Here is a 27,425-nt window from a genome sequence, read left to right as displayed (position 1 = left end):
GAAGAAGCACAGGGAAATTGAATAACTGACATAAGCTCACTCAGGTAATAAGAGAGGGTCACACTGAAAACTAAGTTATACTTCAGAACCCTTGCCCTCCATCACCCTAAACCAAGACTTCTTACCCATGCTCCCAGTGGAGAAGGGAGGGAAGTAGTGTGGGAGGTCCAGAATAATTCTTCCACAGGTAAGCTGCTGAGACCTGAAGGTAAGGAAGGGGGTCTCCATCAGACCCATTCGAGGTGTTCTTAGCTGCTAAGAAAGGAATCCCTTCTACTTGTCCTTAGCCCCATAACCTGTCGCTGGTCCCATAAACCTATCAGGAGTCAAACAAGATACAAGACACGAGTGTGAGAAGTGAGAGTGTGCACATACCTCAAAGGGTCAAGATGTGCCCCGGAATAGATTAAGGACTATAGAAAAGGGAGTGGACATGTCCCTCTTAAGAATGATAATTATTATGTAGCTCACATTTATTTATTAGAGACTACTCCAAGCATTTTACACATATTATTTAATCACAACATCAATTCTATGAAATAAGTAGTTATGATCCCCATTTTGTAGATAATGAAACTGGGCACAGGTAAGTAGGCAACCTACTTGCCCAAGGCCACAAGGCTGTGAGAAACAGGGCTGGAAGGATTTGAACCCAGGCATCCTGGACATCTCCCCAACTCCTCGTCCTTCCTCTCAGGCTCATCTGGATGTCCCTCATTGAAGTCATTTGGAGGTGCCCCCAGCCTCCCCATCTTCATCCTCTTCCACTACCCATCCCACCAACTCCTTTCCAGCAGCCCAGTGGTATTGGTGCAAGGAATGTTCATAACAAAGAAACCCACTTTAAAAGTAAGGAGATCTCTCTTGTCCAGGAGATCAAAGGACCTCACATTGGGAGAACAAACGCTAAAGGAAAAGGCAAATGAAAGAGGAAAAGTTCACACTTGGGGCTGAGAAACAGATGGTGCAGAAGATTGGGTGGAGTAGGGGCTTGACTGCCACTCCGCCCCCAGGCCTTGGGGGAGGGGTCAGGAGGTGCTCCTCAGAAACCTTGACAAACTTTCCACCAGCCCCAAGAAGAATTCTACCTCCCATGAAGAATCAAGAAAAGAAATCTCTCTTAAGATTTTTACTTTCAAACACAGGAGATTTTCTAGAGATCTGGTGTATCGAGGTATAGGAGTAGCGGGCTTTCAAATTTTGCAGAAAATGTACTTTCAGATCCCCCAACAAATAAAATTCCTCTCACTACCTCAAGGGCTGGAAGAGTCTGTGAGAGCCGCAGCCGGCATCTATTCTGCAAAGTTTAACAAAGACCATCATCAACTTAGTTCAATCGCAGCAAATTGTTTTCATTTGGTTGGTTGGTTGTTTAACCATCTTCTCCTTTGTTGTTTATGATAAAGAAATACATAGTGATCTTTTCTTTCTCCAAATAAATGCCTTCTGGGTAGACCAATCCGGGGCCTCAGATTCAAAGTGGAATTGTAGGAGAGAACAAAGTGGGAAAAAGGTCAGTAGCTTTGCATCTGAAGAAGCAAGAGGCTCAGATTAATTGTTGATTATTTTGAGTGTACCTCTCTGTTAACAGAGAATTGATTTGCCCCTCACCATTCCCTGGGGGAATCTGATGGTTCCTTCTGCTATGACCAAAAATCAAATGGGCAGCCTTCCCCCTTTCTCCTGTTTCTCCTGTCACGTCTCCCTCCACCGGGACCTGTCAGCCCCAGTCTGAGGCCCAGCTCCACCATCCTCGTGGCCCTGCTCTAACCACTACTCCTCCCTGCTTTCTTGCCCCTGGTCCAAAGTTGTTGGGTCCACAAATGCTCTAACCAGAAGGCTCTACCAGTCGGCTTACATCGAATTACTCCAAGCAAGGGAGTTTCCACAGACACTTGCTCTGTCCCCTCTGTCAAGGTGACCCTTTTGGGGAAGTCAACCTTGGTGGCAATTTCAATTAAATACAGAAAAGCAGTTAATAGATTTTTTTTTTTTTTTTTTTAAAGACAGAGGGCAAGACAGCAGCCTCTGGAAAAGCTAGGCTTCCTCTTGCAACACACTTCTCTTCCTCTCCAGCTGGACTGTGCAATTATTGATAACGTTGCCTCTCCTATAATGGCACCAATTTCATTAGGAAGAAAATGCTCAGCGTTTCCTACACACACTCTTAGTCTTTTTCGCCGCCTCTCTTTCTTTGAAAGGTCAAGAATTAAATAGATGGGATGGATAAGCGCCCCCCCTTGGTCCCGCTGCCCCCCCCCCACCAGCTGTCTTGGCTCCGGGGCATTTGGGCTCCCCGGGTAACTGGAATCAATAAAGCAGAAGCCGGGAGCCTGCAGGCCCATGTCATCTCAACGGCTCTGAGGGGCGAGTGAGCGATGGAGGTTTGTTGGCCATGGCGGAGCTTCCTAAGCTCTGGTCCCCTGCCTCCGCTGACCAAAGGTTTGTCAGTGGGATAGTCAGGGGACAATAGCTGCCCCTGCGGGCGTGCTGTTGGATTGTTTGGAAAACCCAAGGGCGCTTTGAGGTAAAAAGGTCAGCACAGGATTAGGATCTACCTCTGCCTTCTCTGCCCACCCCATAGACCCTCCCCACAACTGATCCTCCCCCCAACCAATCTACCCTCCAACTTGCCCTCCCTGGGGCTACCTTCTCCTTCTCCCGCACCCACCCCTATGCTGCTCTCCGCTTTTGGGGCTGAGGTCCAACACTTGAGGCCTGGGGCGTTCACCTTGAGCCTGGGTGGATGTCACTGAGCCAGGTAGATGGCATTTTGGAGGTGGGCCGGCTGTGGCCTAGTGTCTCAGGCACTCTGGTTTCTGACCTTTCCACGTTCCAGGTGGGTGCAAGGGTGCTGGGTTGTGGGTGACCCCTCCTCTGACTTTCTCTGAACAAGAACTGGTTGGGACGGGGACATTACACAGCCTCCCTACCCGCTTTATCCCTTCAGCAAATATTTACTGAGTGCCCACCCTATGCTAGGCCCTGCACTGGGTGGGGTGGAGAGGAGCTGGGGAAATGGAGTAGAGAACCCCTCACCTTCTTCCACACTTCCTACTCCTTTTACACCTTTTTCTGTTTCTTCCCAACAGATGTTTGTCTCCTTTTCTGCCTTCCTTTCAGGACCCTCTCTCAACTGGTTCTTCCCCCACTGCCTTTTTCCTCCAGTTCTGTCCTGGTTCTTCCAATGACGGAAAACTGACGTCAGTCAGTTCTGGAGGCCTAGGGCCCAGTTCTGCTTTGGATCCACCCTCTTCTTTCCAGCCCAACCAGCCTTGGCCAACTCTGTCCTCACCTCTCCCCTGGGCTCTTAGAGTATGAAGCCTCCTCTACCCTGAGGTGGAGGAGCAGAAGCAGGCGGGAAGAAGAGAAAACACAGATTTTATTGAAATGAGGTAGTTGGAGGTACAGAAAAAAACCCGGCTTGCTTGGGGTTCAGGTTTCCAGAAACTTGGATGGTGCCTCCACTGTCTCCAAGGTTCAGAGAAATGCTTACTGCTGTTTGGAGCTCTCACTGAACCTGGCCCTCCCCGCGCCCCCACCCCCACCCCCAAGGTAGAGATGGGAGGAGGGTCCTGGATTTTCCAGGAAGCTATAAATAGGGGAGGTACTGGTGGGGACATGTCTGCACCTTCCTGGTAGAGGCTTTCTAGGGACAGGCCTCACACGACATTCCAGAAATCTTTGTAGTACCAAGTTCCAAAACACTTTGGTGGCTTAGAAATGAGGTCGCTGGTAGGAAGAGGCAGGTTTCAGAAAACAACCTCTGGAAGCGGCGATAGTGCAATACAAACGCGCGGGAGGGGATGAATGAGGTTAGATTGCGGGGGGGACTTTTGGGTCTGTCACAAGGCACCTGGTGCTACTGTAAGGTCTGTGGTGACTGGAGAAATGAAGTATTGGTGATATGCCTGCACCCAAATACCTCTCACACAAGAAACTTCGAGTCCTTCTCCGTCCCGGGCCCAGAAGCGGGGAGATGGGATACAAGTGAGCGCATGAGGAGCGTCCTCGCAGCTCAAAGGCACTGAACTGAACAAACCAAAGCTGGGAAGGGCAAGCAGAATCCAGGAGGATGCAGCTTGCGCACCCTCCCCCGCCCCCGCCGCCCCCGTGCTAATCCCCAGATCAAAGGCGAAAGGAAGCCCTTCCCTCCACATTTGACAGGTTCCGTGTCTCCCACACCTATGGTGCGATAGGGTGCCCGGCCATCAGCACCTCGCCCAGACCGGAGAAAAGTGTTTCCCCATTTCTCCCCAAAGCAGCTAAACTGGCGTACCCAGCCGTGGTGAAGCAGTAAAGCCCAGGCCGCGGGTAGGAAGAGCGGAGGAGAGGGCTGGACTGAGGCGCTGCGGAGCCCAGGAGCCCAGTCGGCTGGGAGGTTGAGTTCAGGAGGTGACGGAGCTGGGCGAGGCCTCCGGGGAGGTGCCTGTCGAATGATCGGAGGTGTCTCCAGCCGCCTCTTTGGGACAGCCTGGAGGGGCTGGGGGCACCAGGCCTCCCTCCCGCTCACGCTTCTTCTGCTTCATGCGCCGGTTCTGGAACCAAATCTTGACCTGCGTCTCGTTGAGCTCCAGGGTGGCGGCGATCTCCACCCTCCGGGCCCGACTCAGGTACTTGTTGAAATGGAACTCCTTCTCCAGCTCAGTCAGCTGCCGGGTGGTGAAATTGGTGCGGAGGCCGCCGGGCGCCCCCAAGCCCAGTTCCGACACCTTCGCTAGGGGCGGGGCAGAGAAGGGCCACGTCAGTTCTCTCAGCTCTTTCTCCTTCTCCTCCCCTCCTCCCGGGCCAGCTCTGCAGCCCCATTCACCATTCTGTCCAACTTCAGCAATCAAAGTTCCCATAGATCACCAGGCGCCCACCCCCGCCCCCGCCCAGGTGATCTCCAAATCTAGAGCAACATTCCCCACACTTCCAATCCCGCCCCGCAGGCACGTTGGGTCCTGGGCCTGTGGTGGGCACACAGATCAGGAAGTGGGCGGTCAATGTGGAGACTTACCCTTAAGGGTAACTCGGCACTCACTGGGTAGGGAGACCCCACCCAGCCTGAAACGGGGCAGAATGTTCTTACCTGCCTCTACCAGGGCGTCTCAGAGAGAGGAAGCTACCTTGGGCTCAGAACACCTCAGTGCAGGAGAAGCACATCCGCTTTGGGCCCCCGGAGAGAGGGTGGCCACGCCTGAGCCCTACCTGTCTTGGGTGGGTTCCTCTTAACCTTCATCCAGTCGAAGGTCCGGGCTGTGGGAGTGCTGGGTTCAGACGGGCAGGGCGATTCCTTATCCTCGGAGAGGAGATCAGCATAAGCCGGTGCAAAGCTTGCGGTCTGCTGGTTCCCGTAAGGGGGCTGCGGCGGAGGGTACGGCCCCGGGCCCGCTCCACCCGTTCCATAGCCGTCGGACAAGCCCCCTAGCTGAGCCCCATAACTCGAAGGAGGAAAATAGCCTCCATCTCCTTCTGATTGGCCCAGAGGGTAGTACTGAGAAGGCCCATAGCTGGGGCTGCAGGCTGCCGGGGCATACCCCGAAGTCGCAGAGCTGGGGAAGGGCATTCCCAGTGCGGAAGGCGGCTGCTGGACGGGATAGCCTGAGTTCTGCTGGAGCGCGGGGCTGGGTAGTCCCCCGCCATAGCGGGTCTCGCCTGCGTAGCTGTCAACAGCCGGAGCCGAGCTAGGGGAGAAGGAAGTAGGGGCATTGTGGGCGCTGTGGGCGCTGTAGGCGCTGGGTCCCCGGTTACAGAGTGGGTACTCTAGGAAAGAGTTCATCCTATTATAGTCCATGCGTGGAGGCCGCAGGAGGGTCGGCCCGTTTTGGGGAGACACCCTCTTGCCCTACAACCTTTCGGTAGTATGTCACAGCGCTGAAGCTTGCGTCCATGGCCTGGCCCAGATCGCCTGGGCCAGCGCTCCCCCAGGAAAGGGGTAGGGAGTAGGGGTGGCGGGGCGCATGTGATCTCTCCCAGGCCAATGGGCGCTGCGGGCCAGAGTTTGGCAGCCCTAGCGCCCATCCATCACCCCCCAAGCATTAGCATGACAAAGACACTTCAATCACCGGCAGCCCATCCATCTGAGAGCGACGTGGAAGCGTCAAAAACATCTTTCTTCAAAGACTTTTGCAAAGAAGGGACCAGAGAGGGGGGAAGTTAGAGGAATATTCAAGACTTTCCTCCCTTCCCAACCCCCAAGGCCTTCAATAGGCTCCTGAGTTATTAGATTTGGACAAATTCAACCCAGCTGCCCCTTCACTCTTCCCACCCCCCAAAGGAGCCTTCCCCCTAAGGCTGTAGACAGGGAAGGAGGGATTTCAGCCTCCTGACTTTGCCCCAAACTCCCACTCCCAGTTTCTTTATCCCAGTTTGTCTTGGGGTGATGGGTTAGGACAACCTGGTGAGGTATGTTATCCTGGGCCAAATGGATGACTGTGAAGGTAGAGGGTGCAAAAACACCTAAGGGTGTGAGGCAGGGTCTAGAATTTAAAGGATGAATTCATTAAATGAGTGATGGGAAACTGGCATGTCAGAGAGAAAGACAGGACAGAAATGTGGAGGGAGGATGAGAAACGCCCCATTTCTCTCTCTAGCTCTCCGCACAAACGCTCTCTCCTCATTCACACATCCATTTCTCTCCCTCAGCCTCTCTTTATATTCCCTCTGTCTCAATCCATCTCTCCATTCGTCCATCTCTCTATATATTTATATTCGTTCCCTACCTATCCATCAACTCATCTCTCTAGATGTATTTATCCTCTCTCTAGCCATCCATAGCTGTAGTTGGCTCGCTCACTCAGACTCAAATAACTCCCTGTATCTCTCCAGAGAGCCACAATGAGCACCGAGCTAGGAGATGTTTACAAGTGAAGAGGAGGGAATTTTTATTCCTTTTCTGAAGTGTTTAAAACTTGTGTAGATCCTGCATTCTTTAGTCCCCTCCTAGCCCTCTCTGCCTCACCACCCTTCATCTCTTCCCCCATCCTCCAAAAGAATTCCAAGCCTCAAATCCATAAACTCAATACCAATTACATCTTAAAGATTACTCAAATTTTCAATTAATTTTCTAGAATAGATCAAGGGAGTTTGCTCAAAGAATGGGATGTTCAGTGTGGAGGTCCTGAAGCTCAGGAGTGAATTCTCACCCCTTTCTGCTCTTGTGTGTTTGTTGGGTCAGGGTTAGGGGAGAAGGAAACAGGAGTGCCTCCTTCACTCTCTTCAGACTGAGATGGAACTGGAAGAGAGTAGAGCCCATTGATTCTCCTCCTCCAGACTCTGAGGACAAGAGCTTGGCCCAATCCAACACCCACACTCATTTGTAACCTGTCAGGGTGTCTGTCTGGCTGGAGGCCTGGGGCCGGGGCTAGGGCAAGTCCAGGAGGGCAAGAGTTCAGGAAGGGATCTCTGTAAACAGCTGAGCTCAGGAGAGGAAGAGAAGCAGGTGGGACAGGTCCAGAGAGAAACCTCAAAACTTCTCAGATTTCCCCACTCCAAAAAGGGCAGCGTAAATACTCATTCCTCTGCGAGAAATTCCAAAGTTGTCTCTTAGTCTCTTGTGTCTCTCCATCTCTCTGTTTCCCATTCTGCTTGTCTACTATAGTCACCTCTCCTGCTTTCTGTCTTTAGCACCAAAATCACGCTGCCTTTCTCTACTCTTAATTTCTGTGAGCCTCACTTAGCCCCCAACCAAGAAAGAGCTCAGAGCATTTCACAGGGCCCCTGCCCTTTCCTCTCCTCAGATGTTACTCTGCTTCAGACCCTACTACAGATCAGGACAGGGAGGAGGACCATTGGTAATTTCTTTAAGAGAGATACAGTGGAGGAGAGTGAGAGAATGTTCACTGCCAAAGGAACAAGGGCAGACAAAGGAAAAAACTGAGATGGGAGGCAGAAGTGGCCTGCAGAGGTATTGGAGAGAAGAGCGTTGAGGTGAGAGCCAGCATATTTTTCTTTTGGACCTTTGAGAGTCTGTAGATGCCTCTCACTTTATGAAGTTCTCCACAGAGGACTTTGGAAAAGAATGATACAGGGAACTAGGACTTCTCTTGTAACCCCAAATCTGAGCTCAGCCTATATCTGAGCTATGCTTGGCCACCTCCCTCTGAGAGACCTGAGACTGCACTTTTCACCTTTCTCGCAACCCAGAGAGAACCTGTTCACCTCATCCCTTGCCCTCTTAATTAAGAGAACAACTGAGGTCTAAAGGAGGAAGTAAATTTCAAATTAGTTTAATGAAAGAGCAGAAATCTGTCTGAGAGTTGGAGAAATGCAGTCTCCCTAATAACAGTTGAAGTTACCAGTAGTCCATTATTAATGACAAGAAGAAAAGGAGTAGGCAAAAGAGATTCAAGTTATACTTTCAGTGTTTACTTTGACCTCAGCTCTCCAAAAGCACTATAATCTCCAATTCATCTGAGCCTTGTTACCTTCCCTTGTGTAGAGAAAGATTAAAACTTTTTCCAACAGAAACTTTTTCCAGCAGAAAGGTCTAGGAGAAAAAGCAACTTGGCTCCCAAGTCTCTTCCTCCTTGAAAGAAGCTTCACCATCCTCTGGCCTGAAGAGAAAGTTAATGGAGGCTGGATTCCTTGCTAAACCTACAGCTGAGTACAAAACAAAACAGAGAGAAGTAATCCACATCTGGAGTAATCTATGGACTATAGGATTTTCTGGTTGACCAAATTAAATTCACCAGAGAAGGTCTGAATAGACCCAATATCACAATGAAATAAAGTTGATTTCTTCTTAATTATAATCTATTTATACATATAGGAGAACAAGAAGAACATAGGAAAATGTTTAGAACTGAAATTATCTTTGAGAGATGCTAGTCCTTAACACACTGAGAATGCAGTCAGGGAAACCATTCTAATCAGAATGCAGATATGTTAGAAGTTTACACCTGATTCTGGCCTTTTCTGTGGAGGAATCTGCTTTAGATGGGGATTGGTAGTAGCATTCTGAACAGTTCTTTCCTTGGGCCTTTAAGTGTCTCTCTGCCTGCTGTCCCCAGCCCAGATCTTGGAGGCCAAGCCCAAGATCAAAGATTGAAATTAAAAGGATATTCAAGGTTATAATTTATTTCTCTATAAGAGATAGTTTATTGCTGCTGTTTGTGGGGAGGGTAGAATTTGAATTTAGTGGTGTTTCTTTTAATGCAAACTAATTAAATTGTCACAAATTTTTGTGACAATTGTCACAGCCTGAGAACCACAGACTATGTTGTGGGTGGTGCATTTTGTAATGGGAAGACTACTGGTTGGACAGCCAGAACACCTGGGTTCAAATCCTTGCTTGACCATTTTTTAGCATTATGACCTTGGATAAGTTTCCTGGTTTCTCTGAGTCTCAGCCTCAGAGAAGAATGGATTTAGTACTACTTACTTCACTGCACTGTTAGTAGGATTAAAGGAAGCAAGAAAATATGAACCAAAGAGAATTCTATAAATGCATAATATTAACATTACATGCACATTCTGAAATATGAGTCAGTCTTTGGTTTTTTAATATAACTAGCATATTAAAATGTGGAAATATGTGAAAGGAAAATAGCACATGTGCTATATTTTAATGTAACATATCACCCTATATTATACAATACGTACTTTATCATATGTAAATTTCACTGAGGTTGGCTTTGTATAGGCAAAGGATTTTCTTCTAAGCTAAAGAATTTTTTGAAAACTAAAGCCTAATATTATATAATCTATAAAAGACCCAAATAATTAAAATTGCACCAGAAAGTTTTGAGGTTGGATATTAGCATGAACTTCCTGGTCATTTCAATATTTAGGAAAAGTTTTCTAGGAAAGATGTTGTCTCTTGCCCCATGAGGGATTTAACTTAGAAACTGTCCTTCCTGGGGAATTGGGGTTGAACCTGACTTCTATGATCTAGATAGAGCAACAGGATGTAAACCTTCATCTGGAGTAAAAGGTAAGCCAAAGAGTTGGGTTTCTTCTAAAAAGAAAGATTAGAATGACATGAAGAATTGAAATAGTTTCCTACTGAATTGGGTTTATCCAAATGTGGTGGTTGTGGCCAAAATATCCACTCTGGAAACCTTGTAGAACACTGATCAAGCTGAATTTGTATCTGAATGACTGACTGTCCAGACTGTGATTTTTCTGTAGTGGTTGGAAATTAGAGATTTTAGGAGGATTCTTTCACTGTTGACCCATTCTTTAGAGGAGGAAGCAGTTTGTTAGATCTCCTTTAGGCACTAAATATCTGCATCACCACAGTGTGGAGAGAGGGTGTGTGTGTGTGTGTGTAGGGATACAGGACAGGACAGGACAGGACAGAAGAGCAGGACTGGTCTGGAGAGGTCAGTGGAGGACTGGGGTCACACCAGGCCTGGCAGGTGGAGGGGGTGATGTGGGGCCCCAAGGGCCACTTTCTGCAAACTGATGACATGTATTTGACTAGAGCACATTTCAGGAAGATGTACAGTGGGGCCATTTAGTGCTTGTTAGAGACTTGGGGGAAAGGTAAGCAGGGGAATTTAGCAGAGCTATTTAGGGAGACTCAGAATTTGTATTAATGCTCTGATGCCCCATCAACCAGATAAAACCTGACTGAAGGGGACTTTTAAAGTCTAGTACATCATGTCAAAGAAGTAGTTTGGTGCCTGGTTTGTATAAAATATCTTACTCTTTTCAAACAAGAGTAAACATAATCAAATGTTGGGGAAAGTGGCAGAAGATAAAAGCCAGAGGAAAATATGGCTAGGACACTTCTTAACATTCATATTTATTGAATACCTGGCACCTGGCACACAGCATTGTATCTAATTACCTGGTTGTTGAAAAGATTTATCTCCCTACTCATTTAAATAATGACTAGGGACACAATTTTGGTGTAAAGATACAAATTAAAACTTGTTGAAATGGTTCTACCAGATACTTGGGAGGTGGGCCATTGTCAAACATCAAGAGTCACCACCTCCATTAAAAAACACATAGTACCAGCCACAATAAATATTTAATACATTATTTGTGAAGACTAATGAATATACTTTTGACATTTCTTGATGCAGAGGACATTATAGACATATAGTTCTTCCATTTATTTTACAAATGGAGAAACTGAGGTCTGGAGAGGGAAAGGGACTTGTTCAGGCACAAGTTACGTTTTTTTTTTTAATGACTCAAGGTTATTGTGATTGCAAATAATTCTTCAATCTAATGGTCCTTCGCTTTCACCATAATATTAATGAGTCATTCTTCTTAAAAGAATGACTCACCAAGAGCAGGGCAGACTGACCAGCAGCTTTCGGGATGGCACTGAAATCTTCCCACTCCAACCACAGTCGATTTATATCCAATCTGTGCTACAGAACACATACAGTTGATCCTGACCCATTGGGATGAGATAAGTGAGTCTGGCCACCTGGCACTGCCCTCTAATCTCCTTCCTTCCCCTTCCTTCTCCATAGCCAGCCAGAAGAATCAGGCTAAAGAGGATGACCCCAGAGATGAGACAAGGAAAAAGAACTAATTTAGAACACAGGCATCCCGAATCCTAATCTTTTATGAATCCCAAATGGTGAGGCATCCCTTTGAATTTGAAATTGGGTAAGGAGATTGAAAGCAGAAGTCATTTCCTTATGCAAATGCATTGCCTCTTTGTTCTGCTGTAGTGGCATCAGAGGTGATGAGTTTTGTGAGTATAAGAAAAGAGAGAAAGTCTCGTGTGGTGTCTGTAAAGATTTTCAACTCCTCTCTAATAATCAACCAAGGAAAATGCTCGAACTCCTGATTCCATTGGATTAGTTGCTTCTCACCCCCAGGACACACAGAGTATCTATATCTAAACAGGTAGCTTGAGCCTTTGGCTGGACTCTCCTGGCTCCCTACTCACTCTGGCAGGAAGGAATCAGGACTGATGCAGCCTCAGGGAAGAGCTGAGATTCCCTGCCCTTTGGGCCACTGATTGGTTTGGGAAGGATTGGAAGGCAGTGTCCAGTTAAATTGGATCAAAAATTCTTAAGCATAGGAGGAAGGCAGGGAACAAGGTGCACTATGATCTAGCAGTACTTCTGAAACTTTAATGTGCATATAAATTACTCGGGGATCTAATAAGTTGAGATTTTGATTTAGTTTGGGGTGGGGCCTAAGATTCTGCATTTCTAACTTGCTCATGGTAAGTGCTGACGCTGCTGGGCCATAGAGCAGCAAAGCTTTTAGAGAACTGGAGCTTCAGAGGCCCCTCAGTATAGCAGACCAAGCTGTGATCCCAGGATGTGAATTCTCTCCAGCAGAGCAGATACTGCATTTTTGGCATTGATGAAGGGTGCTCTCCTTTTGACCAAAGAAAGCTGTAAGGTGGGCAATTAGCAAGATCCTTCTGGTATTCTTGATCTTTGTAACAACCTGCTATAGCTGAAAGAGCATTTTTAATTAGATCAAATTATCCAGTTTGGCTGTCCATAGAAATCAAAGCCCCAGTTGAAATGTCTGTTTCATTTTGTTAGTGTAAAGATGGCTATGTGCTGTGATTTTTTAAGATGCTAAACACTGCCTATGGGCATATTTTATGGAGAAATAAACACACAGACCAATGAGATGTATACTGTGGTTTTAATATATTGTATATCCACTAATTTATGGGGAAAATAAACACACAAGCCAATAAGCTGTGTATTACTACTTTAATATATTGAATTTATTTCATACCTATATATTTTGAGGAAAAATAAACTAATAAGATACACAATATTATTATAACACATCTAATTGTTCTATATTAATTTATGAAATAAGTGCAATTTAACATGACATAAAATAATTTAATGCAGGAGATGAATTCTATATTAAGACAGTTTAAGGGATTAAATTTCAGCTGAATACGATGCCTGTATTTCTCACACCGAGAGACCAGTTTTAAAAAATATGCGAAGGCCTATCTATCTAGTCCTTTATGTCACAACCAATGTGGGCTCCTGGCTTTTCTTGACAGTTGTTGCCTTTCCGTGCTTGGTACTCCAAGTCCCCGTCAGGCTGGTCCAGGAGAAAGTCTGGGAGGCCCAGGAAATAAACTACTTTTAGAGAACGGCAGCATCTGCTAGGGAGGTAGCCCTGCAGTGTCTGTTTCTGAGCCAGAGAAATATTAAATAAACCTAAAGAGGATGGATGGCTTTCCGGGGCCCTTTAAATCTCCACGTTCCCCAGAAGAAACCAGAAGGCAGATGGGGAAGATCGATCCTTGCTTCCCGCTTACCGGGTTTGCAAGTCGCCGGGCAGGGTGCACTGTGGGCGATAGGAGCGAGTGTTGAGATGGCAAATGAAGTTGTTGGCAAAGACAGGTAGGTCTGCATTTGGAGAAAGCTCTGGCCGAGCTTCAGATCCCAGAGCGAAGGATCAAAAGCCTGGGTCGCCCAGGCCATCCGGGGCCTGCAGACCCGCCGCGCCCCCTCCCTTTCCCACCCCCACGTGGAATCTCCGTCCATCTAGCGTCCTCAACATCTGCTGGGCTCATTTTTAAAATAAAACAAAAACTGAAAGGAGGCTCCCTGGCTCCCTTTCTTCACTGGCGTCTGGACGCCCCGGAAAGGAGAAGGTGGGCTCCGGGACGGATTCCCTGGCAGGGACCCCGCGCCTCCCGAAGCGGCTGTCATGGCGGCCACCGGCTCTTCCTTCGCCCTCCCTGCCGCTGGGTCCAGCGCCATTTTGAGCATCTTCCTTGCTTCCCTGTATCCCTCCCGCTCTCCTCGCTCCTCCTTTCCTCCCTGCAGGCCAAACGCCTGCCGACGCTGCCTGGGCCTCCCTGGGCGCGTCGCCTCGCGGCTCTCCGGATGCTCTACCAACCCCGGGGGTCCTAGAGTGACTGCGGGGACCGCAGAGCATTGAAGTTCAGACCCGCTGCATTTTTCACCCGGCCTCCTTTCTTGCCCACTTGCAGGCCCGTTACCATCCCGGGGCTCGGGGTCTTGCTTTCCTAGAAAAGTCCCGACCCCACTCCGCTCCTTGGACCGGCCATGTCCCTAGGCTTCGCGTCCCCAGCCTTCCCGCGCTCCGGGAAAAAGATCCTCCATCCCATTGAAGCACTGAAACGAGAAGCCTCGGAAACCCTAGGGACCCTCTCCCCATTCAGCTAAAGCTCTGGGCTCCCGCCACGACTCCAAATCCTGTCCGGGAGACCTCTCCTCGCACCCTCTTTTGTGGGCAGCACACCCACTCGCCTTTACGTCTAAGCAGAAGCCCGGGAACACCCGCGCAGGGCCAAAGGCCATCTGTTTGAGGTTGGCGAGGTGACAGAGCTTCCAGCAAACCCCGACTTTTCCGAGCTGCAGGCAGGCGGAGAAGCGACGGCCAAGTGGGGCCACTTTTGTAGCACCCGGACTTAGCCGGCCTAGAGCCAAAGAAACCCCCATCCGGACCTAACGGAGTGAAGCTGGCCTAGGGACTGTAGGGAAAGGGGCTGCGTCCCAACACAAACACTCATTTTCGTATTATAAAGACATTTATTTAATCTATGAAAATAATATACAATAAATACTTTCCCCTTTTCCTATTATTAAAGAATTTTAATAAATAATCTAGTCTAAAACTTAAAAAAAGAAAACGAGGAAAATAGGTTCCTCTAGTTATTTTTTAAGAAAGCCCCTCTTAGAGTTTAATTATTCCTGAGATTTCGCTGGAAGGAGTTTAAGAAACGCAATTTTTCTGTGTGATTTTAAAAAGACGCTCGAGTGCCCAATATTTTAGAGAAGAAAGGAAGTGAATTAAACGCTAATTCGATAATACCTGAATTTTAGCAAAACACATAAAGAAGTCTAAATGACTTGGGGGTGGAAGGTCCTGGGGGTTTCCATTAGACAACCGAGGGGGGGGCGGAAGGGCCGGGCGGAGGGGACAAGTTAGGGGAACTGCAGGTCGATGGCACATAGGGTGCTGGTGAAGAAGTCCAGCTCTTCCTCAGAAAAGGGAACCGGGCTGTCCGGCGAGCCCTGCACGCTTGGGGAGAGGCCTCCGGACAGCTGAAAACAAGAGTCGGCCGCGAAGAAGTTGAGGTCGGGCAGGAAAGGCGAATCCTGCCGCTCGGGGAAGGCGTCTTCGGGCAATGGCTCTGGCTCCAGCCCGTCCGACCCTCTCAGGGCGCAGCCGGGGCTCAGCGCCCGCGCTCCGTTCCCGCGAGCGGCCAGAGGCAGAGAGCCAGAGGCGCCCAGGGGGCCCGGCGCGACCTCAGGAGGGTAAGAGCAGGCTTCCCGCGCCGCCTGCGAGGCGGCGGGGCTGGCCATGGGCTCCAGAGCGGGCTCGCCGGTGTCCTCCAGGGCGCCTGGGCAGGCTGGCTCTCCGTCGTGCGGCTCTCGGTGCTGTGTCTGCCGTTTGTGCTTCATGCGCCGGTTCTGGAACCAGACTTTGACTTGCCTCTCGGTGAGGTCCAGCAAGGCCGCGATCTCGACGCGGCGCGGCCGGCACAGGTACTTATTAAAATGGAATTCCTTCTCCAGCTCCAGCAGCTGTGTGTTGGTGTAAGCCGTGCGCAGCCTGCGCGCCCCGCTGCCGGCCGCCTCCGCCAGCCCCGAGCCATCTGTAGGGGAAAAGCAGCCTAGGCATCACAGCGGGCCGTGTCCTCCTCCCAACCACAGTTCAGCTGGAATAAACACTACCTCATCCGCCAAAAACAGTTTCAGCAGTTCCCCCTCCTCTTTCCCTCCCACCAAAGCAAGCCGCTTTCACTGCTTTCTCCCCTTTTCCCCGACCCTCTCGCCAGCACAGCCAGCCCAGGTTAGAACAAAGCACTCAGAGAGCCACCCACGGGCCACGCAGTGGGTAGCGAGTGGCTCCCCTTTGTCCCCAGAAGCTCAGAGTCCCCCGCCCCCAAAGTCCTCTGTGTGGACCCCTCAATTCGGCACTTTCCAACTCCGCTTGGGGAGAGGGTTCATAAATATTGTTCCTCACCCCCCTTCCTCCTTAGCTATGAGATTCTCCGCTTGACTAAGAGCTGGGACCGAATCTTTTCCTGCCCCCAGATTCAACCCCAGCAACAACACAATCATTCCTCCACACAGATAAGGGTCAAGCAAATTCTTTTCTCCTAGCAGAGAAAAATCTCTTCCCCATTAGCTTCCAAATGTGCTGTAGGAAAAAAAAAAAAAAATGTGGCAGCGGCCAGGCCTGCGCCCCAGCGGTCTATTTTGCTTCCTCGTCCCTGGAATCGACGGGGCAAGGAACCCCAACAGACTAGCCACCTTTTCTATCTCCCCCATCGCTCTGTCCCCCCTCTCTTCTAGCTGCCCCTCACCCCACCTCTACCCCCATTACCGACCTGCAGGCAAGCCAGCCCCGGAGGCTGGGACCGAGGAGGCGGCCGGAGGAGACGTGGCAGATTGGCTGGGTTTCTTGGCGGATTTCTTCTCTTTCATCCAGGGGAACTCGGGGGCCAGGGGGGCGGCGGGGAGCGGCGGCGGCGGCGGCGGCGGCGGCAGAACGGGCCCATCTTCGGCTTGCTTTTGGCTCCCGGGTCTCTGAAGGGTGGAGGCGCCGGGCTGGAGGTTGGGGAAGGTTTGCTCGAAAGGAGGAGGAGGAGGAATTAATGTCGACTCCTTGATTGATGAAGTTTGAAATGTCTCCAAGACAGCGGGGAAGGAAGTCAGACACTCGGCGAGCGATGGCTGGCTGTTTATAAACCCAATCTCCCTCTCAAATTCAAAATTCATGGCTTTCAATGGTGGGGGAGGGGGCCTGCTGGGGGGGGCGTCAGGAGGGAGGATCGGAAGGGACCCCCCCTCCTGCCCCCCCCAGGTTTATGTGATGGAATGATTTTGGGAGGGGGAGATTTCGCTCTTGATTTTTTTTTTTTTTTAAATTTTGGGCCTTTATAATTGTATATTGCTGATAAATACAAGCGTATGGGGACTCTCTCTATTAAACCCAGGACTCCGGCGAAATTGCAGGGAATTCGTGGTCACGGGACTGGCCTCGGCCAATCGCTCGTCTGGGCCTGGTGGAAAACAGAGAGCATTATTTGCTTTAATTGATTCAAAAACTCCAGAGGACTCCGACCTGGACGCCATGAGCTCCCCAGTCCTTCATCCCCTCTCCCCAATGACTCTCTTTCTCCAGAAAAGCTAGAAAAGCTTTCCCTCATTCCCTCTAGAGGATGGGAGGTTCTGGAAGCCACAGAAACAACAGAATCTAAGGGAGACATTTTCCTTTTGAAATATTTTTGATAGAGTAAATCAATGTTTTTTGTTTTTTGTTTTTTACATGGCCAGCAGCATTCCCCTCCCCCCACCAAAAAAAAAAAAAAAGGATTGAATGAGGATCTCAGTGTGGGAGGAAGAGGTAGTAGAAAGCAGCATCCCCCTTTGGGAAAGGTCAGTGTTAAGGTGCAATAAGGAAGAGAAGAGATTTACAATCATCAGCACCACTATCCCCATCTCACCCTCCAAAAGCAACAGATAAATCTTGGAAAATCGACAGGCACTCCCAGGCTGACACAGAAGAGTGAGATAGATGGTGAGGGGCCCCTTTGGGCCTCTGGCCTCCATAGCTGTGTGGTCTCAGTTTCCTTCTCTGTCCAGTGTTTGCAGCACTGCCCCTGCCCATATGTCCACCTACCTTCCTCACCTGGAGGCATCTGTACTCCTCTGACCCGCTCTCCCCCCCCAAAAAAAAATCAGGGTCTAAGATGCATTGCACCCACTCAAGCCTCAAGTCTGTATCTGTATTTATATTCAGGGACATGAACAAGAACCAAAGTAGCCAGAGATTTAACTCAAAGCTCAGGTCCATTTTTCTGAGGGAGAGCACCCCCCTCCCCCATGCAGGACAAAGAGAGACCCCCTCTCATTTTTGTTATTGTGCTGATAATGAAAAAAAAAAAAATCTCTTGCAGGAAAGAATTCCCTGAATATGGAGAGGGTAGAAATAATGACCACTGAGATGATATTCCACTTCTGGCCCCTGGGGAAAATTTTTTGATTTTGTTTTTTATTTATTTAAGGAGAGCAAGATAGTCTGAACTTTCAGGAGTGCTGTAATTTACTGGAGGGAGGGGGCACAAGACTAATGGACCCAAGCAATTGGTGAGAAACTAGATCTCAAAGCAGAAAATGAAAAGTCGATCTAAGGGAAGATTTTTAAATAAGTGGGTCAGAGGGATGGAGAGGAGATGAGGCGATCAATCTTAGCCCCCTGACAGCTCCTCCGATGGCATCAAAGAATTTGGCTCTTTGGGAAAGCAGAGGGAACAGCCGAAATTCCGCATCCCTTTAAAAGGCCTGAGGGTGGGGGGGTGTTAGCACAAGGGAAAGGTGATTCTGGGAGAGCGGAGAAACAGATGGGAAATGGGGCAGAGGGAAGGGCGCTGAGTTGGGTGGAAAGTTTGGAGAACTCCCACGGCACTGGCCTCCCCTCCCCCTCCCTGCCCTGCTGCCCAGCGAGGAGAAAGCTGGTTAGCAGAGAAATCGCGACTCAGCCGGGAGCTGGAACTAGAAACTTTTTGTCAATGTAACGGCTGCGTGGGTGGTGGTAAGTATTCATTCGCGTGGGTGGTGGTGAGCGTTTAAAAAGGACAGAGAAGTCTGAGGAAAAGGGTGGGGCTGGAGGAGAGCCAGTTGGAGGTGGGGGCTGCAGGGACAAGGGGGTAGTAGTCTCTGGAGGGCTCAGAGAGAACTGCTCAACACGAGGAAAACTGGCCAGAGATGGTTACGTCCAACGCAGCTCCAAAGAAAGAAATTTTTGCCATTTGGAGGTGTGGGTGGGAGTCAGGCGGGGGTGGGGGTGGGCTCAGAAGAATCCGAGTAGTAGTAGTCTGGAAGTTGCGCAGTAAGGCCTGAGAGTGGGTTCTCCCTCCGACCACCCCCTTGAGAAGCCCTGGAAGTTTTTTTCACAGGCTCTCCAGCTGGCTGCAGGATCGAGCGCTTCCCTGGGCAACAGCCAGTAGGACTGTCCCTTCAGGAAATACAGCTCTCCCTAGCCCAGCTGACAGATTGTACTGCCAGATTAGAGAAGAGCAGAAAAGTTGGGTGTGAAAAGAGACCAAGAGAGCCCTCCTTCCCACAGACACCTCTTTCCCGCCCCCCCGTGCTGTGCTGTGAATCTTAGCACAGATATATTCCCCATGACTTTGGCTGCTGAGCTAGTGCCTGGAATCTCACAGAGAGAAGGGTGGGGAACACCAAGCCAAGTAGGCCCTTATTTTTATTTGCAGTTCTAGCTTCAAGCCATAACTGTTTTTCAAACTCGAGCAAAATTCTCTCTATTGGCCTGCTTCTTTCCTGCTAATCAATCCGCTGCACCCCAAGAGCCAAACATGGCGCTTCATCTAGTTACATCATTCAGAAAATGTTATTCAGGGAAGAGGAAAAGAGAAAGAAAAACCCTTGAGCGTTATTTGATACCAATCAAACTTTGCACGCTCTTATGCCTTTAAATTATAGCCTGACCCAATGCTAAATTGCTTGCTGCTTGGATGAGCTGAGTCCAGTTAAAATTGTATTGGGGAGGGGGGTTAGAATTCAGGTTGCTTTTTTATTGTTATTTATTGTTGCATAAAGACTGTAATTACTAACCTTGGACTGCCAGGATGCAACATAAAAATGAAAATCAGCCCTCACTTTAAGGCTGAGGGCCTGCAACCATTCTCACCCACTCTACCCCCCATCACTTCCACCAAATATATGCTCCTAATTAAGCAATGCGGGCGCATCGCTTACAATTAGAATTATGCAACTCTTCAGCAAGCAGCCATCGCTTCTCTTTCAATGAATTAGCTCCATATTTCAGCCGCCCTGTCTCCTCGCTCTTATCGACTCCAGCGACGCGGTGGTGACATTTCATCTTTGACAGACCCTCTCTATCCTCGCTCCAATGTGATAAAACTTTTATGGAAGCACGACTAAGAAATGAAGTTTTCCCAAGAATCGTACAAACAACGGCACATTAGCCTGGGGACCATTTTATTTAAGATTGGCTATAACAGCTTCTCCCACCCTCCTCCTTTCCCCTTTCCCTGGCAGGGGAAATCAAATCCGCCTCCTCTCCCTCCACCCCCAGTTTTATTTAGTGATTTAATTTCACTTTAGTTTTTAAGACTTGACCTGAGAAGTTGAGGCCTTAGTTTTTTTTTTTTTTTAGATTAATCATTTTCCTTTGTTTTCATTTTAGACCCAATGGTGGTTGGGCTTCGGGTCACGTGACCACTTCTTTGTAGCTCCGGAAGAAAACTGTGAAGTTTAGGTTGCGTGGAAGGAGCTGTAATCGGCCAGATTTTTGTTGCTGTTGTTGATGGTGGTGGTGGTGGTGGTGTTTGTGGGCAGGGGCGGGGCAAGGAAGTTGTGGCCAAAGGAGAGAAGACAAAAGGTTAATGAATGAGAAAAACGGAGAGGCTAAGAAGCCAAACTGAAAAACCTAGAGAGAGTACCTAAGAATCTTCCTTCTCCCTAACTTGTTACTCAAATCTTAGCTAAAGAATTTCGCAGGATGGTTCAGGCTCATGTGAAAAAAACTGTATAAACCTGAGACAGGCAAAAGGAGGTAGGGGCCTGAGCCGTGGACGAAAAGGCCAGGACAGGGGCTTCAATGTCCTTCCTCCCTTGGGGGAAATTTGGCAGTCAGCAGCCTCGCTCTGCTATCTAAATTGGACCACTAGGACAAGATAAAATTGATAACAGAAAGTTTATTCAAGAATTGTTTGACAGACAACCCTTTTAAGTAAGGAAAAAAGTAACTACTGAAGAACAAAGAAAGTTCCAATTAACTCTAATTCTACAAATTCAGGACTATACAGTGACAATTAGGAGCTGAGTTCATGCCTTTAAGAACTAATTACAATTGCTCATAAGTACGAGTTTAACATAAATCTACAGCTCTTTTCTAGAGTACAATAACTAAAATAGCTGGTTTTACATGACAGGAAACACATCCTTTATAACAAGTAAATACTAAAAAAGTACAGTTTTTTTCTTTTTTTTCTCATATAAATACATAATGTAAGGGGATAAATAATACAAAAAAAGAAAATATTTTAACAGGCTATAACCAATAAATATATATGAAAATGTTCACTAGAACACACACTTTTTGAGCGATACTGGACTCTTGCAGGCCCAGGCATCTCTCACAGTTGTTTTTATATCCATTAAAATGTAAACTCTAAGTGCAACAAAAGTGTCCTGTCAGGGGGTTGAGCAAGGCGCACAGGCCCGGCTGCAGCCCCTGCCTGGGACAAACAGTTTGTTAAAATATACCCTGTTTTCACGTTAAGTCAAGAGAGCAACAGAAGAAAAGAAAAGTGTAGAACCACGCGTCACCGATTGCTTTCTGTGGAGAGAGGGGAGATGTATTTGGAGCTGAGATGGGAGGCAGCAGAATGGGCAAACCTTCAATTCTGACAACTTGCTTGTCCTCACCGCCCAGCTTTTCCATAAATGAAAAAAATATACATTTATAATATAGACAGCTCTCACTTTCAGGATCTCTCACCATCCCTGAGCCCTCTGAAAACTGTAATTGATGGGGGTGGGGTATAGATATTAATGGCCTAGAACAGAAAAATATGGGGCTAGAAAGGGAGTGCCCAATTAACCTCAAGTAGATGGGAGGCAATTTGAGGCTTCAGAGAAGGGGGAAGGGAGCATGCTCTGTGCCCTTGGTTTTGATATGTTTTATAATTTCTTAAAAGGAGAATTGCAAGGAAAAAAAAATCAAGATTTGGGGAAGTTACCCACAGAGATGGAAGGTAAGTTGGTTGGTGATGGCCGAGCCATCCTGTTTTTTAAAATGTGCTTCTTCTCTGCCTTGTTTCCCTATCTCCTCTTCCTCTACCCCACACCCGAGAGCGGAGTTCCAACTGGATATTGCTGAAGGCCTCGGGTTGATGGGGTCATCTCCAGTCGGCTGTGGATTCCTTTCCAACGGGTTGGCAGGCAGATGGAAACAGGGCCGGAGGACTTAAAAAAGCAACCTCTCAGGCCAGGGGGAGGGGAAGGAGCGCCAGGCCCGTTCTTCGCAGGAAGGTTCACTACCACCTCCCTCCCTGGCTCCTTTTTCAGACCTCCAGGCTGCCTCTCCTGGCTCTTTCCTCCTCCATGACCTCACTCCTCCGCCCTCCCTTTCCCATCACAGGTGTGTTAATTTGGGCGCTTCTTGGATTCTACCCTGAGGAGGAGGCGCATGATGAGAGAGGTCTGTGTAGGTTGGGTGGGGGTCGCAGGGTCCGTGGTGCTGGCTGGGAGCCATAGGGGGCGCCCCGTTGTAGTCCAGGTTCCCCGAGGGGTGATGGGAAAGGTGGTTGAGGCCGTAGAGGGAGGGGCCGGCAGGGGGCGGCAGCGGATCCGCGTAGCCACCCCCGCCCACATATACCGGGCTGCCCTGCATGGTGGGCGTTCCGTAGGCGCCCCCGTTGGTTTGGAGGACGTGGGGCTCGTAATCCGGCGCCGGGGTCGGGGGGTACTTCTGCGGGGCGCCGCAGCCTTTGAGAGGGGTCTGGTAGTTGGAGGACAGCGCGTAGGCGTTCTGGTGGGCTTTGCCGAAGGCGGGCGGGGACGGGCTCTCGTAGCTGGGGGTCATAGAATGTAAGGCGTTCATGAAGCCGGCAGTGGACTGCATGGGCTGCGGGGGGCTGCCGGCGGGGGAGGGGCCCCCTGACGACGAGGCCAAGCCCTTGGCCTTCTGGTCCTTCTTGTACTTCATGCGCCGGTTCTGGAACCAGATCTTGATCTGCCGCTCGCTGAGGTTCAGCAAGTTGGCCATCTCCACGCGGCGCGGCCGGCACAGGTAGCGATTGAAGTGGAACTCCTTCTCCAGCTCCACCAGCTGTGCGCTTGTGTACGCCGTCCGCGCCCGCTTGGACGCCGTCGACCCCGGGGGGCTCTTGTCCCCTCCCCCGCCGCCGCCCCCGCTGCCGCCGCCGCCACCGCCACCGCTGCCTCCTCCGCCTCCTCCGCCGCCGCCACCGCCACAGCCCTCCGCTGGATCCGAAGGGGAGGGGTGGGAAGGGGAGAAAATGAAATAAAAGATAATTACTGAACACGCCGAAATTGAATGCATCGTTTCTTAATAAATCCAGGCCTGGACTCAGAGCCCCCGCCGCCTCCCCTTCCGTCCCCGCCTCCTCCTCGCCGCCCCCCCCCACCGCCCGTCGCATTAGCGGACACTCTATAATAGTGGCATTTATTAAGAGACCTGTTCTCCTCTCGCTGCCCCAGCTTATGAAAATTTGATCATGTCACGCAGACAGAGCCGCATGGCCATTTATTTAGGTCTGAATTTTATCGCGCATCCTTTCACCCCCATGCCCAATTCCAGGTCTGGAAAGACACTCCCCCCACCTTCCTGCCAGGTCCTGTGGACAGGGTGGGTGGGTGGCTGAGGAAGACCCTTGAGGGAATCTGCACATCCGTGGGCAAGGCGCAAAAGTGTGACGCGAAAAGGCTGCCGTGCCTGGAGGCCGGGACCCCGGGCCGCCGGAGCAATTGTGATTAATACCCACAGTAATCATACTTAATAATAATCAATCGTTGACGACTCTGCGTCTGGTGGTTCGGCAGCCTCGCAAAGGGCTGAGGCTGAGCGCGTGGCCTTATAGAACTCTCTGGTGCTCTGGTGGAGGGTGGCTGGCAGGAGAGGGTGTTCGAGGGGTCAGGGGTCATCAGGTGGTAAGAGGGAGGTAAGGGAACTCCGCCGGTGCCGCCGCCACCTGGGCGCCTAGGGCCTGGGTGCTAGAATAACAGTGACATTCCTGGCCCGGACAAAAGCAGACGATGAGGAAGGCAGAGAGCTGGTACCTGCGCCGGGGGAGCTGTTTTTCAGCTTGGACGTTTGCCTCGACTCTTTCATCCAGGGGAATATCTGTTTGGTGAGGGTGGAGTTGGAGCCGGGACCACACTTGGGGGGGCCGCTTTTGCCCGGCCCGCCCCCATTGCTGCTGTTGCTAGTTGTACTGGTAGGTGCGGCGCTGGGCGGGGGTGAGCCGGGCGGGGCAGACAGGGGCTCGGGGGCCAGGCCAGGCCTCATGCAGCTGCCATTGAGCTCCTTGCTCTTGGCGTGTGGGACGGCGTTGCCCAGGGACTGCAGCGAGCACGCTGAGCGCTGGTAGTCGCCCTCCAGGTGCGTGGTGGCCTGGAAGGCGGGTTGGGGGGCACTGTCGTAGCCGAAGCCATTGCTGCCAGGGTACGAGGAGTAGCCTCCGAAGAGTGCAGCAGCGGCGTTGTCGTAGTAGGTGGCTTTCTGCATCGCTGGGCGAAGCCCGGGCAGTGGATGGCAACTTGCAAGGGCCTGATACCCTCACAACCGGACATTGGCACCCCTGGGGGTCACGTGAGGCTCCGGACCCCCCTCCCAGTTCTGCCCCCCTCCTCCCGGGGTCTTTTCGGAGCGGCTGACCTGCGGGGTGAGAGAAGAGACACAAGGGGGAGAAGAAGACTGGGGCTCGAATCCATCTTAGGAACTGAAAAGGGAACTGACATCAATAGGGTTTTTTCTTCTCCCCCACCCCAACATCTTCACAGCAGATGCTGAGGCCACTTCCTGACCTGAAATGGATTTCTCTTATTTCAACACTTTAATTTTAAAGAAAAAGCCCACCGGTTTTCATTTCCACTTAAAAAACAAGGACTGTACTCCTTTAGGGACTGGTTAGGTATAGAAACGTACTACTGCAAGAGTCATTGCTTTCTCTCCTGCATGCACACTAGCCCCTGACCTCTCTCCTCTGTCTCCCTACCTCCCCCTCCCAACTCTGGGATAGGGTGGCTCAAGAGGGGGGAGACTGGGAGACTCCAAAATAAAAGTGTCATCAACACCCTCCTCTGAGCTGAGAATCCTCTTGCCTCTGCCTCCCTCCATGTCCGTCTAGGTCTCTCTCACTAAAGCACAGACTCGCCTGGAAGAAAAACCGAAGATCTCCAAAAGAGACAGAAGGAAGAAGTAAGTTGAGCAGAGAAGCTTCTAGTATAAGGGATCCTCTCCTTCCCCTCCCATGTCTCGAAGACAACAACTAACAACGGCTTGACCTAGAAACTTCCTGAAGATTTTTAATCTCCAGAGCCAGTGGAACTGAGCCTCCCCCATGTCCCTGCTTCAGGTACCACCACTTCTAGCCTGAGTCTACTCAGCTAAGTGGGACCTGGCAGCAGGCAGTCCCCCAGGGGTCCCCAGTGGAGTAGGATTGTTTCCATTTCCCTGGCCAGGCTGGTTGATGCTGTGACCATTTGGCCCATATCTACCCCCTCCTTTATTTTTTTTCATCAGATTTAATTTTTTCCCACCCTTTTCTTGACAGTTTGTTTCCTTTGATTTTTTGAAAAGAAGAAAAAAAGAAACTGGATAACTGCTGAACTTTTTACCAAGAGATGGGAAAGTACTTTCTAAAAGAGAATTTTTTTCCTTAAGGAAGAAGAAAGTCAACAAAGCAATCTGAACAATATTCTCTGGGTTGGAAACAGGGTACCCTGTTTACTGAAGTTCTCTGAGGTTTAAAAATACGTAGTCATTATTTTCATGCAGCCTCTTAAAAGTGCGCCAGAAAAATAAAGGTTCAAGCTGTAATAGGATTTTGTGTATTTCTTCTGAAACTTATGACTTCATTTCTCCCCCAGTCCCCCATCTGTCTTCCCTAATGCCTCACCATCACTTTTCATAAAACCTCCAGACTGACCCTCTCTTTTAACATGTGCGTTTGGAATAAGTTTCATTCAGTCCAGTTGGCCAACTCCAAAGAAAAATAAAAATAGGAAAATAAAAGAAAAGGCATGTGGGTGAAGGAAGTCCCTCCCACACATAAATCCTCTTCTTAGTGGCACAGATTCATACTCAAAAGAAAGCCGGGGTGGCCCTGAGTTCCGATTGGTTTCCGGGAAGAATTTGTTTCTGGGAAATACACATGGGTCTGCAAAGCAGCAGGTCCTTTCAGAAAGGAGAACTGGAGTTCGTTCGATTGACCAGGCTGACCCAATCCCTTTATTATTACTACCATTAGCCTCTGATGCTTTAACCAAAATTAACTTCGGAGAAGTCCTGGCTGAAGGGGAAATTAATTAACAGGCATCAGTTTAGTTTGTTATTAATAGAGAGGAGAATAAAATAAAAATGTTGGAGGGGTTAGCTGGCTGGGACCTGGCTTTATTTAGTCTAAATGATTGTTATAGCAATAATGATGATGATGATGATGACGATGATGATGATGATGATAAAACAATAATCTGACTAGGCGCCTGGGGCCGAAATTTCTGTCACTCCCCCTGCAGTAAACCCGCAAACCGTCTCAGCACTGAGGCCAGGCGAGTGTGGGAAGCAGAGGGGCCAGAGACGTGATAGGAAAGAATGGAGACTCTGCAGGCGGCGGCGAGGAAGGACCCAGAAGGTTTGCGGGCAGGCTTAGTCCCTGGCTGCCACTGCCGGGTTCTCTCAGCCGCTCCTGCCGCTCCTGCCGCGGTGGCGGGCGACTAGCTATGCTGGCCCAAGGAGGCGAAAAGAAAGCATTCAGGACACCGTAATGGTTAGCAGTGGCAGGTTCCAAGAGCACAGGGCTGAGGGCCGAGCACTACGAGCAGCAGCAAGTTTGGGCACTGGAGGTAACCGAATTAAAAGGCGCTTAAGCAACTCTGCTCCGATACTTTGCCAGGCTGGGCTGGAGGGCGCAGAGGCCTGGCTGACAGGACGGTGAGAAGGGAAAGATGCCGAGGGGATGGATCTGAGATCTGGGGATCCAGGAGAAGAGGGGGTGGGGAGCAGCTCTATCAAGCCAAACATGTCTATTTTCCTTGCCTCCATGTTGGAAAAATCCAGGCTCCATATGGTTTCTCAGGAGGGAGAGAGGGAGGGAGACGGTGGCTCTGGGCTTCCCTCTAGAATCTCACTGGAGTGAGCAACCCCAAGAACCCCACCTTGTCAGGCACACCGCCCCCCAGAAGAGCCAGGGAGAGTAACAATAGCTGGAGAACCCGGGGGAGAGGAGATAGGCCACCTTCCAGGACTTAAAAATATATATCATAATAATGGAAGGAAGATAAATAAAAGAACAGGGAAGGAAGAGAGAGAAAGGTTAAGCTCTTCTTAGCAGCCGGGGAGGAATTCAGCCCTGGATCTGGCTGCTGAAAGAAAAGAGGAGAAAAGGAGAGAAACAGGAAGAGAAAAGAGAGAGGGAGAGGGAGAGAGGGAGAGAGGGAGAGAGAGAGAGAGAGAGAGAGAGAGAGAGAGAGAGAGAGAGAGAGAGAGAGAGAGAGAGAGAGTCAGTCGCTGCGTGGAAGGAAGCTTAAAGCTTGTGAACTCTTCTTGAACCGAGATTGGAGTCATATGGGCCATAAATCATTGAGACATACTCTCCGCCATTCACAAACTGATAGCCTATTTCAGTCCAGCTTACCTTAGCCACCGACGAGGGGAGAACAGGCAGACATAATATATATTCACATCGAGCCCCAGCGCGAGCGGCAGGCGAGAAATCTCCCCTCCTTGAAGGCAAAGGAAAAAAAGACCACTGTTTAAAGCTGCGT

At 49.7% G+C, this 27,425-nt stretch overlaps 3 protein-coding genes and 1 long non-coding RNA gene across 12 annotated transcripts in view; 1 reads left to right on the top strand and 3 right to left on the bottom strand.

The window, feature by feature from the left end:
- Nucleotides 1–4,293: 4,293 nt before the first annotated feature.
- HOXB1 (homeobox B1) lies at nt 4,294–5,780 on the bottom strand. The gene is made up of 2 exons (XM_011382674.1): nt 5,191–5,780; nt 4,294–4,717 (listed from the first exon to the last, which is right to left on the bottom strand). Exons 1-2 carry the CDS (start codon nt 5,774–5,776, stop codon nt 4,389–4,391), a joined length of 915 nt encoding a protein of 304 aa, XP_011380976.1. The 5' UTR covers nt 5,777–5,780; the 3' UTR covers nt 4,294–4,388.
- Nucleotides 5,781–14,429: 8,649 nt separating this feature from the next.
- On the bottom strand, nt 14,430–16,862 carry HOXB2 (homeobox B2). Its single transcript, XM_011382673.2, has 2 exons — nt 16,253–16,862; nt 14,430–15,514 (listed from the first exon to the last, which is right to left on the bottom strand). The coding sequence occupies exons 1-2, from the start codon at nt 16,641–16,643 to the stop codon at nt 14,841–14,843; spliced, it is 1,065 nt and encodes a 354-aa protein (XP_011380975.1). The 5' UTR covers nt 16,644–16,862; the 3' UTR covers nt 14,430–14,840.
- A 374-nt stretch (nt 16,863–17,236) lies between these two features.
- On the top strand, nt 17,237–22,960 carry LOC105307252. Of its 2 annotated transcripts, none has more exons than XR_897199.2 (5): nt 17,237–18,459; nt 20,098–20,186; nt 21,614–21,670; nt 22,057–22,116; nt 22,643–22,960. It is a non-coding gene; the product is annotated as an uncharacterized LOC105307252 (long non-coding RNA). The 2 variants fall into 2 exon arrangements; XR_897197.2 differs by having other exon boundaries at nt 20,098–20,220.
- The window catches only part of HOXB3 (homeobox B3), a 41,233-nt gene continuing 34,396 nt past the window's right edge, over nt 20,589–27,425 (bottom strand). For all 8 annotated transcript variants that reach the window (XM_011382668.2, XM_023524661.1, XM_023524660.1 and 5 more), the window contains 3 exons: nt 27,296–27,383; nt 23,718–24,315; nt 20,589–22,901 (listed from right to left, as the gene is read on the bottom strand). In XM_011382668.2, coding sequence (XP_011380970.1) covers nt 22,051–22,901; nt 23,718–24,165 — 1,299 coding nt within the window. In that variant the 5' untranslated portion in view covers nt 24,166–24,315; nt 27,296–27,383 and the 3' untranslated portion in view covers nt 20,589–22,050. The remainder of the gene's footprint in view (nt 22,902–23,717; nt 24,316–27,295; nt 27,384–27,425) is intronic.

This window comes from Pteropus vampyrus, unplaced genomic scaffold (assembly GCF_000151845.1).
Source record: "Pteropus vampyrus isolate Shadow unplaced genomic scaffold, Pvam_2.0 Scaffold486, whole genome shotgun sequence".
Taxonomy (NCBI): domain Eukaryota; kingdom Metazoa; phylum Chordata; class Mammalia; order Chiroptera; family Pteropodidae; genus Pteropus; species Pteropus vampyrus.
The sequence above is the reverse complement of the archived record's forward strand: the minus strand, read 5'-3'. Positions and strand labels throughout refer to the sequence as shown.

Excerpts from the sequence above, each read along its gene's own strand:
- HOXB2 (XM_011382673.2), bottom strand. The coding sequence starts at position 16,643 with ATGAATTTTGAATTTGAGAGGGAGATTGGGTTTATAAACAGCCAGCCA. Across the intron at positions 15,515-16,252 it reads CGGGGCTGGCTTGCCTGCAG|ATGGCTCGGGGCTGGCGGAG; the intron begins GTCGGTAATGGG and ends TTTCCCCTACAG.
- HOXB1 (XM_011382674.1), bottom strand. The coding sequence starts at position 5,776 with ATGGACTATAATAGGATGAACTCTTTCCTAGAGTACCCACTCTGTAAC. Across the intron at positions 4,718-5,190 it reads GAGGAACCCACCCAAGACAG|CGAAGGTGTCGGAACTGGGC; the intron begins GTAGGGCTCAGG and ends CCCCGCCCCTAG.